Below are 18,384 nucleotides of genomic sequence, written 5' to 3'. Positions count from 1 at the left end.
AAACTGGATTTATAAGTTGTCATTTGCCTTTTACTGAGGAGTGGCTTCCGTCTGGCCACTCTACCATAAAGACCTGATTTGGTGGAATGCTGCAGAGATGGTTGATATTCTGGAAGGTTCTCCCATTTCCACAGAGGACCTCTGGAGCTCTGTCAGAGTGACCATCGGGTTCTTTGTCACCTCCCTGACCAAAGCCCTTCTCCCCTGATTGCTCAGTTTGGCCAGGCAGCCAGCTCTAGGAAGAGTCTTGGTCCTGTCTCAATGCTCAACGGACAATTCCTTCGACCCCACGGCTTGGTTTTTGCTCTGATATACACTGTCAACTTTGGGACACAGGCATGTGCTTTTCCAAATCATGTCCAATCAATTTAATTTACCACAGGTGAACTTCAATCAAGTTGTAGAAACATCTCAAGGATTATCAATGGAAACAGGATGCACCTGAGCTCAATTTCGAGTCTCATAGCAAAAGTTCTGAATACTTACAGTACCAGTCAAAAGTTTGGACACACCTACTCATTCAAGGGTTTTTCTTTATTTTTACTATTTTCTACATTGTAGAATAATAGTGAAGGAATCACAACTATGAAATAACACACATGGAATCATGTAGTAACCAAAAAAAGTGTGAAACCGATCAAAACATATTTGAGATCCTTCAAAGTAGCCACCCTTTGCCTTGATGAACCACACATACGGAGATCATCCGTTCACCTACTCTGCGTCTCACAAAGACATGGCGGTTGGATCCAAAAATCTCAAATTTGAACTCATCAGACCAAAGGACAGATTTCTACCGGTATAATGTCCATTGCTCGTGTTTATTTGCCCAAGCAAGTCTCTTCTTCTTAATGGTGTCCTTTAGTAGTGGTTTCTTTGCAGCAATTTGACCATGAAGGCCTTATTCACGCAGTCTCCTCTGAACAGTTGATGTTGAGATGTCTGTTAAATTAACTTATTGAAGCATTTATTTGGGCTGCAATTTCTGAGGCTGGTAACGCTAATGAACTTATCCTCTGCAGCAGAGGTAACGTTGGGTCTTCCTTTCCTGTGGTGGTCCTCATGAGAGCCAGTTTTATCATAGCGCTTGATGGTTTTTGCAACTGCACTTGAAGAAAGTGCACTTTCAAAGTTCTTGACATTTTCATGTCTGAAAGTGATGACGGAGTGTCTTTTCGCTTTGTTTATTTGAGCTGTTCTTGCCATAATATGGACTTGGTATTTTACCAAATAGGGCTATCTTCTGTATACCACCCCTACCTTGTCACAACACAACTGATTGTCTCAAATGTGTTAAGAAGGAAAGAATTTCCACAAATGAACTTTTAGCAAGGCACACCTGTTCATTGAAATGCATTCCAGGTGACTACCTCATGAAGCTGGTTGAGAGAATGCCAAGAGTGTGCAAAGCTGTAATCAAGGCAAAGGGTGGCTACTTTGAAGAAGAAAAAAATAAATTAACACCTTTTTGGTTACTAGATGATTCTATATGTGTTATTTCATAGTTTTTTTGTCTTCACTATTAGAGAAATCCTGAAATGAGTGTCCAAACTTTTGACTGGTACTATATGTGAATAAGGTATTTCTAAAAACCTGTTTTCGATTTGCATTATAGGGTATTGTGTGTATATTGAGGAATATTTTTTTATTAAATACATTTTGGAATAAGTCTGTAACGTAACAAAATGTGGAAAAAGTGAAGGGGTCTGAATACTTTCCAAATGCACTGTAAGTTTTCACACCCCTTTGTATTCACATCCAATTTCATTTGATCATCCTTGAGATCTCACTACAACTTGGAGTCCACTTGTGGCCAATTCAATTATTTGGACATGATTTAGAATGTAGCACACCTATATGGAGCCAAATACAGGAAATTCCTTGATGATAACCTGCTTCAGTGCAAACAGCCTTAGACTGGGGAGAAGATTTAAGTTCCAACAAGATAATGACCCCATGCATACACCCAAAGCAATGCTGGAAAATCTTCAGAACAAGAATGTGAAAGCCCTTCAGTGGCCCAGCTAAAGCCCAGACTTGAATCCCATTGAAAATCTTTGGAAAGACTTGAAGATTGTTGTTCACCGCCGCTCCCCATCTATCTTAACAGCACTTGAGAAAATTTGCAAGGAAGAATGAGAGAGAATCCCCAAATCCAGATGTGCAAAGCTGATACAGACATACCCAAGACGACTCAAAGCTGATACAGACATACCCAAGACGACTCAAAGCTGATACAGACATACCCAAGACGACTCAAAGCTGATACAGACATACCCAAGACGACTCAAAGCTGATACAGACATACCCAAGATGACTCAAAGCTGATACAGACATACCCAAGACGACTCAAAGCTGTAATCGCCACCAAAGGTGCTTCTACAAAGTATTGACTCAGTGGTGTGAATACTTATGTAATTGAGATATTTCTGTGTTTTTCAATACGTTTTCATGATGGGGTGATGTGTGTAGATGGGTGAGAAAAAAATCTATTGAATCCATTTTGAATTCAGGCTGTAACACAACAAAATGTGGGATTAGTTGAAGGGTATGACTACTTTCTGAAGAGTTTAAACCGCCCCTCAATGCCCTCTGATGCTTGGTATTTCTAGGTGGATTATCCCTGTTCCTCTGACAGTTGTTTGTGGTGTGTTCTCCTCAGGCCCACCCTCTCAGAACCCTAAAGATGACGGCCGGGGCCAGCCTGGGGAGATCTTGGGGCTGAAGCGCCCCTATGATGTCAGGGGGTTGCCCATGAGGGAGACACTGTCTGCAGCTAACTGTGAGGGTAAGTTTTGGAGTCAGCTACCTTCTAACAGCTCTAGCATGTACTTTATGTAGACTACAATGAGGTAACCAATGCTATTCTTTCTTCACTTTGACCCCTACTTCAGGTCTGATAGGCAGAGCCATATCACACGAGAGAGACAACCCACAACCAACCCACCACATCCGTGGTTCCATTTCACAGGGTAAAGCAAATAGCCCCACTCTTTTATTCCATTAGGGTATGGTCACCTCACCGAGTTGCACAATGGCTCGTGAAGTTTGTAACTCCTGTGTGTTTGTGTTCCTCCTCTCCTCCCCCCAGGTATCCCCCGTCACCTGGACATCCAGGATGGCTACATGAGACGGGAGGCCAAGCAGATGAAGAGAGAGGGCTCCCCTTCCCAAGGGACTGGCCAGATGGCTGAACCCATGAAGGGTCGAGAGGCCATTGTGCCCACAGTGAAGGAGGGGGGCCGATCCATCCACCTCATCCCCAGAGAGGAGCTCCGACTGATGCCCGAATGCATGATGATGCCCAAGGCTGGCAAAGAGGGCATCATAGTACAGGTGAGTGGAATGTCACACTGTAGATGCACTGCACGTCAGTGCACACTGCCTCAGGAAATTAAAAAGCAACAAAAGTCACTATTGTTGGTAGAAAGATTCTATATTTTTCATTGTCTTTTTTTCAGGGCACTCCTATGAAGCAGGAGCAGGGTAGCTCAAGGAAGGGGCACGACGTTCGTTCCATAATCGCCAGCTCCCCCCGCTCCCACTACGGCATACCCTCCCACCTGGAGATGAGGGGGCCTGAGCAGCGGGGCCGCTACGATGAGGGTCCTAAGGGCCGTCCCAGCGCTGTGGTCAACACGGCCAGCTCCATGGCTCGATCCTCGCCCCTAGCAATGGGGGGTGAGCAGGGTGGCAAGGCTCACCACAGCCCTGTGGGTTACGAGGAACACAAGGGCGGCATAAGGGCTCCCTACCCTGGACCTTCTCACCGAGGATCTCCCCTGTCAGGCCAGCGGCAGCATGAAGGTATGTGACACACTCAGTCCTGACTACACTGTCCTAGGGATGTGACAAATGGAAACATTTTCTTAAAGTTTAAACAGCCATTCTATTATCGGTTTTCTGTTGTGAATTCACAATGCAGCTGCCAGCAACAGTTTTGTCTACCCTTCTGATGGTTAAGTGTTGCATTTCCTTCTCAAAGTATTGCCATACAGGACTTTGCTGCTCTCACTTGCCTTTCTCTGACATTTTTCCAACTGTTAGCAATGATGGAGATGTTGACTCCAAAGTAATTGATTTCTCGACTCCCTGTGTCGAGTCCCATTTCTGAGTGTAAAGACAAACTCCTAAGATTGAGTATTTTTGGAACGGAGGAGACTGATTAGTTTCTGTACTTCCGAGAACACAAACACTCGCATCTTTCACAGCGAGCTAGCAAGGGTCGGAGAGAGAGGGGCGGGGCACAATATAAGTAGTTTGGTCACCAGACAGACAGTCACAACCGTGCACTAGGCCTACCTATCCGCTATCAAAAGCTGTATCTCGCAATGGAATGCTTTATCTTACCATTTTGTGGCCTGCAATGTATCGCAACTTCAGTAAAGCAGGGCCTATCATCAATATATAGGCTAGGATATTTTACATGTAACAGACTGAAGACTGAACACACACTCGCATCATTAATGAAGAGCATGAGCAGGCGAGCCAGCGTGAGGGAGAGAGAGGAGGGGGCAGGCAGAAAGCATGTCTTGGTCATCTGTATCTCGCAATGTCTTGTCTTGCATGCCTCACAAATTCACCAAAGTAGCCTAAAGTTCACCTCTTCCTCTGGATTTATTTAAATTACACAACTTTCCCCAGGACTTTATAGCCTATTGACGAGTTAAGCTATAACGCAAAAAAATGGTATGTTTTGTGATAACTGCACTGAGTTTTTAGTTTTGTGGGGGGGAAACTAAGATTTTCAGTTAGGGATTTTTCTTTACATTAAGGATTCCAACATTAAAAAGTTTAAACGTTCCTTCCTGTCTGTTCCTAGCTTGTCTGATTGAGATGCATTGATAGTTTTTTGCCCTGGATTGAGTTGCTCTCCCCTAGTGTTAACATTTCTAAAGCATCCTGCTCTCTCCCATCTCTCCTCTCTGTGTGGTCCAGGCTCCAATAAGAACCAGCCTCAGGAGCGCAAGGCCACACCCACCCCTCGGGAGATGAGCTCCGGCAAGTCACCCCTGCCGGGCGTTGCCGAGCAGCAGGCCCAACAACAACAGGCGTCCCTGGTGTCGTACGAGCGTCTGCTGCAGGGTCTGGGGGCCGACGTATACCGAGGACAGATCCCCCTATCCTTCGATCCTGCCTCCCTGCGTCAGGGCATCCCCATCGACCCAGGTACATAGTACACGGCTGGTCCATTCTTGTGTCCACTGTACAGTACACTACAGAGGAGCTACTTAAATAACTCTTCTTTCTGTCTGTTGAAAGGATGTGGTTTGGGGGAGGGATTATGGGACTTGATATGATGGCACAATATGATGGCATCTCTTTGTCTTCCTCCCCATTTATCAGCCTACTACCTGCCTCGCCACCTGGCCCCTAACCCTGGCTACCCTCACCCCTACCCCTACCTGATCCGTGGCTTCCCCGACACGGCAGCCCTGGAGAACCGCCAGACGCTGCTCAACGACTACATCACCTCCCAGCAGATGCACCAGTGGCCTGCAGCCGCCGCTATGGCTGCCCAGCGCTCAGACCTGCTGAGAGGGCTCTCGCCACGGGACCAGCCCCTCCAAATGCCCTACTCTGCTGCCCCACGCGGTGAGCCTCACTCTTGTCACAGTACAAACACACGCACACAGAAAAGAGACCTAGCTGGACCGGTGTAGTGTAATGTAGTTTTGACTAATGTTCTTCTTGCCTTCTCTTCCCCAGGGATCATCGATCTGTCTCAGGTGCCACACTTACCTGTCCTAGTCCCTCCCTCTGCAGGGTCTTCCGGCTCCCCCATGGACCGCATCACTTACATCCCCGGGGGCCAGGGAGGCTTCCCCACCCGGCCTTACAACACCTCCCCCATCTCACCAGGTACTGGACTGGACTCTACACACCAGCCATCGGCCTGGGAACAGAGGAGTTGTCTGTGTTTGAAAGGGTTGCTGTGTGACTGACTCATCTGTGTGTGTTTTGTTTGTGTTTCTCCTTTGCTGTAGTTGGGCCCCAACACATGAGCAAGCAGCACGGCACACCATCTACTGACCGTGAGAGAGAGAGGGACCGTGAGAGAGAGAGGGACCGTGAGAGAGAGAGGGACCGTGAGAGAGAGAGGGACCGTGAGAGAGAGAGGGATCGTGAGAGAGAGAGGGACCGCGAGAGAGACCGTGAGAGAGAGAGAGACCGCGAGAGAGACAGGGAGCAGGAGAGAGAGCGGGATCGTGAGAGACAGCGAGACAGAGAGCGGGACCGGGACAGAGAGAAGGGGATCTCTCATGGCAACGTGGAACATGCCCCCATCTGGAGACCAGGTGTGTAAAGATCTAGACACACTATGCTATTACATTATTACGCTGTTATGTTATTACCATTATAGTAGCGCATTTACAGCACATGGTCTCTATGTGATGTGTATTCTGCTATTCTATGAGATGAAAGATGTTACTCTGTGCAGTGTGTAATGTGAGTACTGTTTTCCCTCTGTTCCCTCACTCAGGCACAGAGCACAGCTCCGGTGGTAGCAGCAGTGTCAGGCCCTCCTCCCACTCCGGCTACAGCCACCAGCACTCCCCGGTGTCCCCTCGTACCCAGGACAGTGTCCAGCAGAGGCCCAGCGTGCTGCACAACACTGGGGGCAAGAGTCTGCCTGTCAGTGACCACAACAACCCTTCTGTGCTAAGGTAAGCTGTACGGTAACATGTCGGATAAATGGCTAAGTGTCTCCTACAGTATGTGCCTTGGTTCACTGAATATCATGTGCTCCTTTCTGTGCTTCTTCTAAATATGATGTGCAGACTGTAGTGGGGGTTCATCTGTGGTTGGCATGTTCACTGATTGTTTTAGTGATTGGTTTACCTCTTCCAGGTCCATGCCAGGCTCCAATCACTACCCAGGCTACAGCCACCTCCAGAGGACAGGGATGCCTACTGAGGGCTACCCACCAAGCATGGACCCCAAGGAAATGGGCCGGGATGGTGGCAAGAGCAGGGGAGGCCTTCCTAAACACACCCAAGACCAACATGGGCCCTCTATATCCTCCAGCAAATCTGACCCCAAGCTGGCCAACCCTAACCAAGGGGGTTACCCCGTGCCCTACCCCCAGGGCTCTGCAGCCTCTTACCACTCAGGCCGGCCCCCACCTCACCTGCTGCCCCCCCAGTCGGATAGCCATGTTGGCCGCGGAGAAAGTGGCCCACCTAGTAGGGAAAAGACTCAAAACAAACCGCTGTCCGTTCAGGAACACGAGCTCCGATCACTCGGTAAGACCACCATGACTGCGGCCAACTTCATAAACGCCATTATCATGCGTCAAATTTCTTGTGAAACGGGGATGCCAGAGACAGGCTCGCTCGTGGCCAACAGCGCCAGTGATGGTAAGACGCTCTGGATCCCAGGGTCCCCTCATCACCCAGACCCTCCCCCCGTTCGTCTGTGGCATATTGCACGCTGTGGTGGTTGGCATTATCAAATCAGTCCAATTCATTTTTACATGTTATGTTTTCATATTCTTTTTTCAACACTATACTATTTTATATTTTTTTCCATGTAACTTAGAACTATGTCGTTCGTTTTTTAAATGTGGGTACTTGAAGACCACCAAAGGTGACCTCTGGATCCAAACTTGAACATCTAATATTATTATTTAACACGTTTGACATTCAGAAGAAAAAGCAGAAACTGGAGCTGACTAGGTATGGACAGAGTATTAAGGAGATGAAAGCGGCTGACGAGCTGGATAAATCAAATTATCCAGCTCGTTTTTATTAAATAATTACATTATTATGGCAAAAATACAGAACTCAATTGTTATTTCCTTGAAGAGAAAGATCCTAGGTGCCCTTTAAGGTATCACTCATTGAAAATTTAAGCATAACATCCTTTGCTGCTTCTTATTTTCATTTCAGGACATGACGGTCTTCTATGTGGCATCCCCCATATTGCAGACTTAGTTCACCTGTAGTGTTCAAGAGTTCCAGATTAGAAACTCATCTATGAGATGTAATGTTAGGATTGTAGTAATTCTGTTCATATTTGATTAATAGTTAGTAATGACACCTTCCTTACAGACTCACCTCACAAAACCTAAAATGAGCCAGAAGTAAGGCAGAATATGCTAGCTAGATTACCTAAATGACCTAAGCTTTCTTTTATGGTGTGTGACAGTCAGCTTCTCTCCATATCAACCAGTGTGAGTCGTGTAGTAGGAAATGTCCAGGCGAGCCTGCCAGAGTGCATCACCAGCCTAAAGCCCCACCAGCCCCCAGACAGACCCTCACTGGGGCTCCAGATAGTATTGCTCTTCCACTGGAGGGGGGTCGAGGTGGGGGGCAGGGAGAGGGCTTGAGGGGTGGTGGTGAGACCACAAAAAAAGATCCAGGGTGGAGGGGGGTGCTGCAACTTCAGGCCACAAAGTATCTGCATGCCCTTATTATGCCTCACTGTAATTTATGCAGTTTTTTCCACAACACCTCTCAACAAAACCTCAGACTTTTTTTCCCATCACAAAAAAATGTTGATCTTGTTTTTCCACTTGTTTAGCTATGTGCCACATCAGTATTTCTGACATGCATATAGGGCAAGTGTGTGCATGCAAAGCTCAGAGAAGTAGTGTGGTATAACAGACTGATATATTTATATACTGTTGCATGTTCAGTATTGTCCATTAGGAAAAAGCTAGACCATACATTCACAATGCTACAGAGAGAAGACAGTAGTACACTATGAAGCTGGATTTGAAATGGACCGGAGACACTATTTTCTGAGCGACGGTAGCAACTGCCAGCCGAAGACAGTGTCATGTTGTTCCAAAGCTCTAGCAATAGAACAGATGAGTGTCTTCAACACAGTGGGACTCCAGGGAACTATGCTGCCCTCCAGGGGTGGACTGACTTACATCAGCTGCTCCAAAGATGAATGCTCTGGTGCAGAACATTTCCAGAGCACAACACACACTGTATGCGCATTGCGTACAGTTTCTGTAATGAAAGCCAGAGATTAGTCAAATTGGCTTAGGGCACTCCCTAAAGCCCCTGGGAGAATGACCTCAAAATAGTTCCTCAATGAACCTTAACGACACTCTAGGGCTGTCTGAGAACGTCCTGGTCCATTTTAACTGGTACTATACTACAGCATACACACTTGTTGCTAGCACACTTTTTAAAGCAGGAAACCCATTTGATCTGCTGAAATCTAGGCCTATATCATAAATATAGAATGAAAAGTAGCAGCAGTGTTCGGTGGTCCTTAAATTTGGCGCCATTTCTTCTAAGCTCATCAATTTATGGACCATTTTATGCCACCGCCTAGCTTCTTAGTCCGATTTTTGGCGGTTTGAGATTTGTGCGTCTCTCCTTTGAGTAGAGTGCAATATGGAAATAAGTCAATCGTGATCTAAAGTAGATTGTCAAGTCCAACACACTGACTGACAACACATAGTAGAGACAGGATTTCTGCAGAAGGGAAAGTGCCGTTGCGCTCTTATACACAGCAGATGTCACGCAATGTTTACAGAGCACAACGTCAGCTGTACACATAATGGACTTGTTTTGAAAACAAGACATTTTTTAACGATGCATGTGTTTTTGTTTATTTTATAACACGCTCTGCCTGTAAGCTGCCTCTATTCAAACTGGCCCAAGCAACTGAATTTCTGCCTTCTTTGTCCCCTCTGTGTGTGTCTGTGTACCTGGTGGTGCTGCTTAATGTGTGTGTGTGTGTGTGTGTGTGTGTGTGTGTGTGTGTGTGTGTGTGTGTGTGTGTGTGTGCGCGCACTCGCTCGCGCTCTGTATGGCTCCACCCCTGTGTGCAATCTGTGTGGGTGCTTGTGTGTGTGTTGGGCTGTGTCCTGGACCCTCAGCTCAACAAAAGATGATGCCCATGGAGCAGCACGGTCCGTACCGGCCTCCCTCCGAGGAGAGGCTGTCCCCGGGCCAGCAATCCCCCTGATGAAAGGCAGCCAGAGGGTGGTCACCTTGGCGCAGCACATCAGTGTAAGCCCCCTAGTTAATGACATGGTGTTCATATTGATCTTAAAGAATTATTATATTTTACTGTATTATATCAGTGTTGCATTTACAATGATAAGGATGATTTCAATACAGTTCTTCTCAGATCAAAGTCTTCTGTAGAAATTAAATGGGGAGCTTTTCTTGGGGGCTGACAAGTGGAAGGTAAAGATCTTGCTGAATGGGTTGGGGATGTGGGAGTATAGAAGTCACTAGAAGTAGGTAGGTTTCCTCCTTGCTGCCTGTTGTGTGTCTGACCCTTGTCTGTGATGTTGTGTGTGGGTAACAGGAGGTGATCACCAAGGACTATACCCGGCAGAGTCAACAGGCCCAGCAGCAGTCCTACCACAGCAACCCAGTCCTGGACCTAACCCGGCCCCTCAGCGCTCCCCATGCCCTGCCTGCCTCCCAGGAGTCTAGTCAGGGACCTCGCTACACTCCAGAGAGGACAGGAGGGGAACGTACCCAAGATGGGTATGGCCCAAGACTGTGTGTTACTTCATGTTCACCCTTAGCGGGGTCGACACAATCGGATGCATCCGTTTTTCAGAGGAAATGGGAGAGAGCCTGTGCTGAGACTTCTGTTTCTGGATGTTAACAAGGCGACACTCCATCTTAACTCCTCCTCCACATGTATTAGATTGGTTAAACAGTGCCGAAGAGAACATCCCACCTTTTTCTCATCAGGAGCAAAGTGTCGGGTGTCCGGTCAGGTGTATATTTAACGCCTGCTATGTTAGGTTACTTTATGTACAATATGTCTACTTACATGCTGACTCACGTGCGCATATTGATTTTGTCCATCCAGACACGACCAAGACACGCAGGTTGAATTAACAAAACTAACTCTGAACCAACTATATTAATTTGGGGACAGGTCTAAAAGCATTAAGTATTCATGGCAATTTAGCTAGCTTGCTGTTGCTAGCTAATTTGTCCTGGGATATAAGCATTGGGTTGTTATTTTACCTGAAATGCACAAGGTCCTCTACTCAGACAATTAATCCACAGATAAAAGGGTTACGTGAGTTAGTTTCTAGTGATCTCTCCTCCTTCAGGCTTGTTCTTCATTGGACTTTATATGGCTGTTGTCAACCAACTTTAAGGTGCATTACCACCACCAACTGGATTGGAGTGTGGACTTCAGTTCAGCTTTTCGTCACCCACGTGGGTATATGCTCCTAGAAACCAACGAGGAGATGGGAGAGGTTCTATGTTAGTGCCTGGCTAGGCAGAGGCTCGTTGATGAGCGCGAGCACTTTGGATGCAATGATTGAGTAACATGTATGTGTACATTTATTTTGCAACGCTCACAGACGTAAACCGTGTGGTGTGGTCAGCATGTTATGTACAATATATCTACCAGCATGTGGAAATGTAGAAGTTGAATATTAACTACTATACTCAGACCACAGTGGCTTATTTGTGTGTGTGTGTCCTAGGTCTCCTCAGCCCAAGGCATCACCTGTCAGTATGTCTGCAGACGGCATTGAGCCAGTGTCTCCTGCAGGAGCAATGTCTGAACCAGATACACAAGGGGCCTCCTACCCCAACGAGCAGGGAGAGCAGGGGTAAGGCCTCATCCTACCTCCTTCCCTTCTTCACACAGCTAGTAGTCATTCAATCACTCTAACCCACAATGTCAGTTATGTACTCCTTATTGTTAACACATTTTCTTGACAACTCTTGGTAAAAATGTTGGGCTGTATGTTCTATTGTGTGTAGTACAGTAGTTCTCCTGATGCTAACCAGACGTGGACGTCTCTCCACAGCATGGGCTCTCGCTCCCCTCCCAACACCCAGCCCCCAGCCTTCTTTAGCAAGCTCACTGAGAGCACCTCGGCCATTGTCAAGTCCAAGAAACAGGAGATGATCAAGAAAATGACCGTGGTCGGCAGTGAAACTGATTTCAGTGAGTCCCACCCTCACAGTGACCGCATACAGCATTGATACTGTAGTACTGTAGATACTATATTCATTGACAAAGAGAATATGCTTTAAAAAATATTATGTTTCTATTTACAGATACTGGCCAGCCAGGAACAGAGATTTTCAACATGCCTGCCTCTACCACTGCAGGTAAAATAGAGATCGATTACCATGGGATATTTGTGGTGAGAGGTGGATTAGTGTTACTTTCAACCACAATGCTGTTGTATAACGTGCTTGGAGTAGTCCTAGTTTTTCTGTGATTTATGTACCATGGACTGTGCTAGCTAGTTTTGCTGTTATGTGATCAGGGTTGGGTAGGTTATTTTCTAAATGTAATCTGTTACTAGTTACCTGTCCAAAATGTTTATCAGTAATGTAACTTTTGGATAACCCAAACTCAGAAATGTAATCGGGTTACTTTTAAATTACTTTCCCCTTAAGACATTAAAATAAGATAAAATAATATTACCAATTGAACGACATCTGTTGCAGGATAAATCATAGCTGTCCATAAATGGATGTTGCATTTTACTTTATGGGTTGGTTATGTAGGCTTCTTCTAACCCATCGCTTTCTACTACAGATAATATAATGATTAGGTTATATCTTTACATTAAAACCCAAAGTCTGTAAGATTGCCAGTCATTCCAATTAATTGAACCCCTTGATCTTCAAGAATAGGACTTGGAATGATGGAAGTATAGATTAGCCAAATAGTTTTAGAAGACATAGCTTGGACTGTAGAAAAAGCCTATTCCTAGAAAAGCCTATTCCTGTTTTTTTCCTGTGACCCATCAAACACATTTGGTGTGTCATCAGTCTCTGACTTGTGGTCAGACTCGCTCCGGCGGAACAAACCTTGCACCTTTTTTCAATGCTGGATTGAAAGTCATTGAGAAAACAAAGGTGGAAGTTTTTTTCCCGCGAACATCCTTTCTGAATTTAAAAATAATCCTAGAAGTAATCATCTAGTTTTTCAGCGGTATCTGTAATCTGATTACCATATTTTGGCTAGTAGAGGCTCTCCTCCAGTTTGTATAGATATGGCCATGTGCCCCTTATGAACCCCTAGCAGACACAGCTAGGCTTCGGGCTGAAGCTTTCGGGCGTGTGCATCAGCTAGGCTACTCACAGGAGACTGGAGAGCAGTAGCTACATCCTGGGTGTAATCTAAAGTACACCCCACCCTCTCTCTCTCTCTCCTCTGGAGACTCCAAACCTACATAAGGCCCACTGACAAAATCTGTGTCTCTCTTTCTCTCTGAGGATGTGTTGCCTGGTTTACTCTTCCTCTCTGCTGTTCCACTGCACTCTTTCTCTCTCCCCTTCCTTTTCTTTCCCTTAATCTTCATTCTCATATTGGCTCTTTTCCATTTAAATTCTATTTGACTCTTTCTTGCACAATTTATTTGTATCTCTCTCTCTCTCCCACTACTCAATGCCTTGGTTATGTCCTTCACACCCTCTCTAACCTCCACCTGTCCCCTCTTGCCTCCCAGGACCTGTAAGTATCCGCAGCCACCCGGCTCCTGAGGCGTCCGGTAACACCATAGGCCTGGAAGCCATTATCAGAAAGGCCCTGATGGGCAAGTATGATGACCAGGCCGAGGAGCGCCCTCCCTCCTCCAATGCTATTAACTCCATGGCTGCCAGTGTGCCTGCCGCTAATCCTCTCGCTGACGGACGGACCGAGGACTCTTACTCACTACAAGGTGTGATATTACCCCTCAAATCTCCCTCTGTCATAAGCCTCCACTCAGTTACAGGCTAGGGGTATTTTCTCTGTGCGTTGTATGTACTGGTGTTCATAGCAGGCAGTATTTCCAATTATGAAGCCGTAATGTATGTGTAACAAATTAAATATTGTATTTAGGCTACTTAATTAATATTTGTTAGACAAGTTTATCACAGTTGTAACTTCAGATGTATGGAACCTGCTATGTAGATAAATGTGGATAGAATTGGTCAATTAACCACAGGGCTGTGTTTTGTTCCCTTCTTCTGCCTGCAGGTGGGGGGAAGCCAAAGTGTAGCGGGCGCTCTAACGGGCGGAAGGCCAAATCCCCCGGGCCGGGCCTGTCAGGGGGGGAGAGACCCTCCTCTGTGTCCTCTGTCCACTCTGAGGGGGATACCAACCGCCGCACGCCCCTCATCAACCGTGTCTGGGAGGACCGGCCCTCCTCCACAGGTACTGCTCCCCCTCTCCCTGCCCATACTGCACCTCTCACATCTACACCATCTCATCCCCCACTGCTCATATTCAGCTGCACCTTTAAACCCTGTGTACTGCAGTCTGCTACCCATGGCATCATGGTCAGCACTCAATGATGTATTGTTGCTGTTCTTCCTCCTGCAGGCCCCACTCCCTTCCCATGTAACCCCCTGACCATGCGTTTCCCCGGTGGCATGCCAGTTGCAGCGCCCTCCCCCTCCCCTGGCCAGCTAGGGGTCCAGGGTCTGGGGCAGGGGCAGGGGCGGGCCTGGGAGGAGGAACCTAAGCCCCTGCTGTGTTCTCAGTACGAGACCTTGTCTGACAGCGAGTGAGAGACCCTGCCATGGAACAGAACAGCACCTACCAACTATCAACCACCTCCACTGCTGCTGCAGACACACACACACACACCACTCTACCCTCTCCATCCCACTCTACCCTCTCCACCCCACTCTACACTCTCCACCCCACTCTACACTCTCCACCCAGGAAACGAGTGACCTCTTAGCCTCCCATCTCACACTGCTGACTGAGCATCTCAAGCGCTGATGGTGGTGTGCTGAGACACTGCTGCTCAGTGAATATGTGTGTGTGTGTGTGTGTGTTGGTGTTTCTGTGTATACATTCACTCCAGGACTACTCTAAAGGACAAATCACTTGTTTTTTTTACTTGCCCCCCCCCCCCTCTTGCTGGCCTTATCAATACGGACACATCAATTCACTCACTTTTTTGTGTACGTTTCTAGTGTCTTCTACGGATTGTGGAAGGGACTTGATACGGCCACATAGTCTGATGTTCATGTGTTTTAATCTGACCTGTTGATGGATTCACTGGCCCTGGACAAGGATGGATGTGTCCTCTGTTGTACAGGAATCCTGCTCTACTCTGTCTGGGCTCTGTGAGCAGGGTTTCAACCTGGAGCTTCAACTTGGAGAAGCCTGCTGCCTCCACTGACCATCTCGATCTCTCATTCTTTCTGCCAATGACCCCATGGACATGGAGTTAACCACACTGAGCTCTGCATGGAGAGGTCTGCTAGGGAAGTGGACTCCTTCACTGACCCATGTCACTGTGCAGATGGCAGTGGGACAGGCAGGTAGCCAGGCAAATGGCATCCATAGTGCAGTAGAGTACAGTACATTAGTGGACACTCGGCCGGTGCATTTCTACCACTATCAGATGATGGTTTGTTATTTAGTTTTCTCCTTTTTAAATCAAGTCAGTCCAGTCTTGTGTTTGAAAGTGAGCTGAGACCGCTAGTACTTTTTATGGTGAATTTTGATGGTGTCAGTTATTGTTTCTTATTTGCAATGATTTATCTTGGGGGGTACGTGGGAGGGCTATATCATTGGTTAACAGGGTATACATGCTGTCCATTGCTGACGATGTCATCATACATTTGAAATGTTATAAGAGGACGGTTTGTGGCGTATGGTCTCCGGGCATCCAATAGAGAGAGTGGACTGTGGGTGTGATGAATGGCACTAAGAGACAAGTGACACTTTCTCACTCTTTGTATATGAATCATGTCTATGTGTTTGTTGAGACTGTTTTTGGATGTTAAGCACTTAGTTGTCAATCTGTTCACAATGGCATTTTTAAGAATGTGTGTTTCGGGCAGGTGAGAATAGACTCAAGAAGAAGAGTGTAGAATCCTACTAATAGAAGCGTCCTCCTCCTTTAATATGTTTCATTTGGTCTTGCCACATACATGATTTAGTGTTCCCGCACTCAAGCGACAATCACAGCTAGTGAAACATGACCTAGTCCGCTTAGTGCGGGTCGAGACCAACCTTAAAGCTGCTTTAGGGCAAATTACCCGGCATTAGAGTTGGAATGTGCTTGCATTAAAGAGGTGACAAATAAAAGCCATCTATGTTTCTATGCCCCTTGGACCATGGTGGTGCCGGCTGTGGCTGTAGTGTGAGCCCCGGCTGGCCAGCTGGAAGTCTGTCTCTAGGATGGAATGCCTATTGTCTCTAAGAGCTGCCTGTTGTGACGGTCTGACCTCTGAACTTTTACTGTCTAGGGGAAGAGGAGCTCTGCCTCACCAGGCCAGACGCACATTTTTATCTAGACCCAATTTTGTACAGTTCTAAGATTCCTAGTGTTAAGTGCCATTCATTTTACATATACCGTAGTAGTTACCAAGTGACGCACACATTTTTTTAAATATTTTTTTTCTACATGCCAGGGTTATAAATGTTTATGCAGGGAAATGTTGAAACCAAGAGCAGATGAAATGTCCTTCTTTTGATGTCTTTTGTTATGTCCAAATCTGTCACAGCCTTAGCGCTTAACTGTCACTGTCACTTACACATGATTTACAATGGGAGCTGCTAACTTACTGTTGTGAATGTTAAGAAATGAAAAGAAGTTTATTCTGTCTGAGGATTGTAGAACTTGCTGCTGTCACATCAGGTTACCATGACAATGGGCAACGACATGGTTGAATGTCCTCTTGCTCTTTGCAGGCTAAGCAATAGCTATATAAAAGGTGAATGCCAAGAAGAAAGATGTAAAAAGGGTGCTGTTTGAAAGGCGATCATATAAACATTGCCCAATTAGTTTTTACAAGCAACATACCCTCAGTCCTTAGTGAAAGGTATTATATTCTGGCATGGTCCTGATTCAAAGGAGGTTTAAACAGTCCAAAAGTTAGTGTTACATTTGTGTGATTAAGTTTTTGTCCATTACAATGATGGTGTCCATGGCTTGTATTGACTGTTGAAGCCAGAGAAGCACAGCTGTTCTCAGTGTGACCTGTTTAGAGGGACTGCACTGCAGTGTGTCGTCCTGTCCACTAGTTGAGAGGGAGTTGAGTTAGTCATGATGGAGACGTGGTAGTAATGAACGTGGAACAGTTGGACGGCTTTCACTCCTTCCTCTTCACTGGATTACATAACGTTTCTACTCTGGCTACCTATTATACTGGTCATGGTTGACATCTAATCAGTCAAGGTGCAGCTAAATGAAAAGGTAACTGGACCCAACCGACTACAAGGTAACCCCAGCTTTGTATTATAAGATAGTTTGTGTCTTTACTTGTATATCAATTGACTATTCATGAAGTCATTGGGAGAGAGCAAAGTGACAGTAAAGTTTGACGTGACAAGAAGACAAAACCATATCCAGATGTGTTAGCTAAATAAATAGCAGAGGAAATGAGAATAACCAGTTGTTTTTAAATGTACTGATGTGTATTTGAATGATTTATGCTTTTCACTCGTTTCTGTTTGTTCTTACACCGCTTGCTTTGATTATGGTCATGACACTCTCCATGCTAATAGTTAGCATTTCATTTGTAATGAAAGGAATGTTTCAAAATGAACGAAAAACCAATTAATCGAAGGGCCGATAGGATCCCTATATTGTCCACAGGTTGGGGCGGGCGACATTGACATTGATCAACCATATTGTGCGTAATGATTTGTTTTTTTAAAATAATTATAACCCACTGTATAATAGCCAGGATTGTATATAGAACTGAAGAGATGTAAATATATATGTGGCTTGCTGCAAGGTTGGTATTTACAGAAAAACTATTCACACTGTTTAATTCTACATGCCCACCAGCAACCTTTGTGGATAGCAGTGTAACAAAAACAAAAAAACACTGCCTTAATGTTTAAATAAAAATCTTATTGCCATTGAAACTGATGCTGTTCATGTCTTTCTGTATACTTTGATTGCCATGTATTACATTGTTGCAAATGTGTATGATCACCAACTGAATATCCTATTTTTAGACTATTTTAAATTGAGAGGGGGAAAATAAAAAGACTAGATATTATGCAAACAGCTATCTTGGATCTGAGAGAACCGAAGATACACTATATTGCTGACAAGTGTATAAAATCGAGCACACGGACATGCAATCTCCATAGACAAACATTGGCAGTAGAATGGCCTTATTGAAGAGCTCAGTGACTTTCAACATGGCACTGTCATAGGATGCCACCTTTCCAACAAGTTAGTTTGTCAAATTTCTGCCCTGCTAGAGCTGCCCCGGTCATCTGTAAGTGCTGTTATTGTGAAGTGGAAACGTCTAGGAGCAACAATGGCTCAGTCTCAACGTGGTAGGCCACACAAGCTCACAGAATGGGAGCCCTTGAAGCACATAAAAATCGCCTGTCCTCGGTTGCAACACTCACTACCGAGTTCCAAACTGCCTCTGGAAGCAATGTCATCACTGTTCGGAACTGTTTGTCCGTCGGGAGCTTCAGGAAATGGGTTTTCTTGGCTGA

The 18,384-nt window shown here is 45.8% G+C and overlaps 1 protein-coding gene across 1 annotated transcript in view; it reads left to right on the top strand.

Moving 5' to 3' along the window:
- Nucleotides 1–17,793, top strand: part of LOC135540392 (nuclear receptor corepressor 2-like) — a 183,427-nt gene extending 165,634 nt beyond the window's left edge. The window contains 19 exon segments of the mRNA XM_064967013.1: nucleotides 2,663–2,788; nucleotides 2,895–2,972; nucleotides 3,092–3,336; nucleotides 3,462–3,807; nucleotides 4,939–5,169; nucleotides 5,347–5,595; nucleotides 5,710–5,862; nucleotides 5,988–6,299; nucleotides 6,485–6,668; nucleotides 6,853–7,361; nucleotides 9,845–9,928; nucleotides 9,931–9,977; nucleotides 10,282–10,466; nucleotides 11,435–11,563; nucleotides 11,765–11,904; nucleotides 12,018–12,071; nucleotides 13,424–13,636; nucleotides 13,936–14,112; nucleotides 14,281–17,793. Coding sequence (XP_064823085.1) covers nucleotides 2,663–2,788; nucleotides 2,895–2,972; nucleotides 3,092–3,336; nucleotides 3,462–3,807; nucleotides 4,939–5,169; nucleotides 5,347–5,595; nucleotides 5,710–5,862; nucleotides 5,988–6,299; nucleotides 6,485–6,668; nucleotides 6,853–7,361; nucleotides 9,845–9,928; nucleotides 9,931–9,977; nucleotides 10,282–10,466; nucleotides 11,435–11,563; nucleotides 11,765–11,904; nucleotides 12,018–12,071; nucleotides 13,424–13,636; nucleotides 13,936–14,112; nucleotides 14,281–14,468 — 3,650 coding nt within the window. The 3' untranslated portion in view covers nucleotides 14,469–17,793.
- The last annotated feature ends 591 nt before the right edge of the window (nucleotides 17,794–18,384 follow it).

Source organism: Oncorhynchus masou, chromosome 1, assembly GCF_036934945.1.
Source record: "Oncorhynchus masou masou isolate Uvic2021 chromosome 1, UVic_Omas_1.1, whole genome shotgun sequence".
NCBI classification, from domain to species: domain Eukaryota; kingdom Metazoa; phylum Chordata; class Actinopteri; order Salmoniformes; family Salmonidae; genus Oncorhynchus; species Oncorhynchus masou.
The sequence above is the reverse complement of the archived record's forward strand: the minus strand, read 5'-3'. Positions and strand labels throughout refer to the sequence as shown.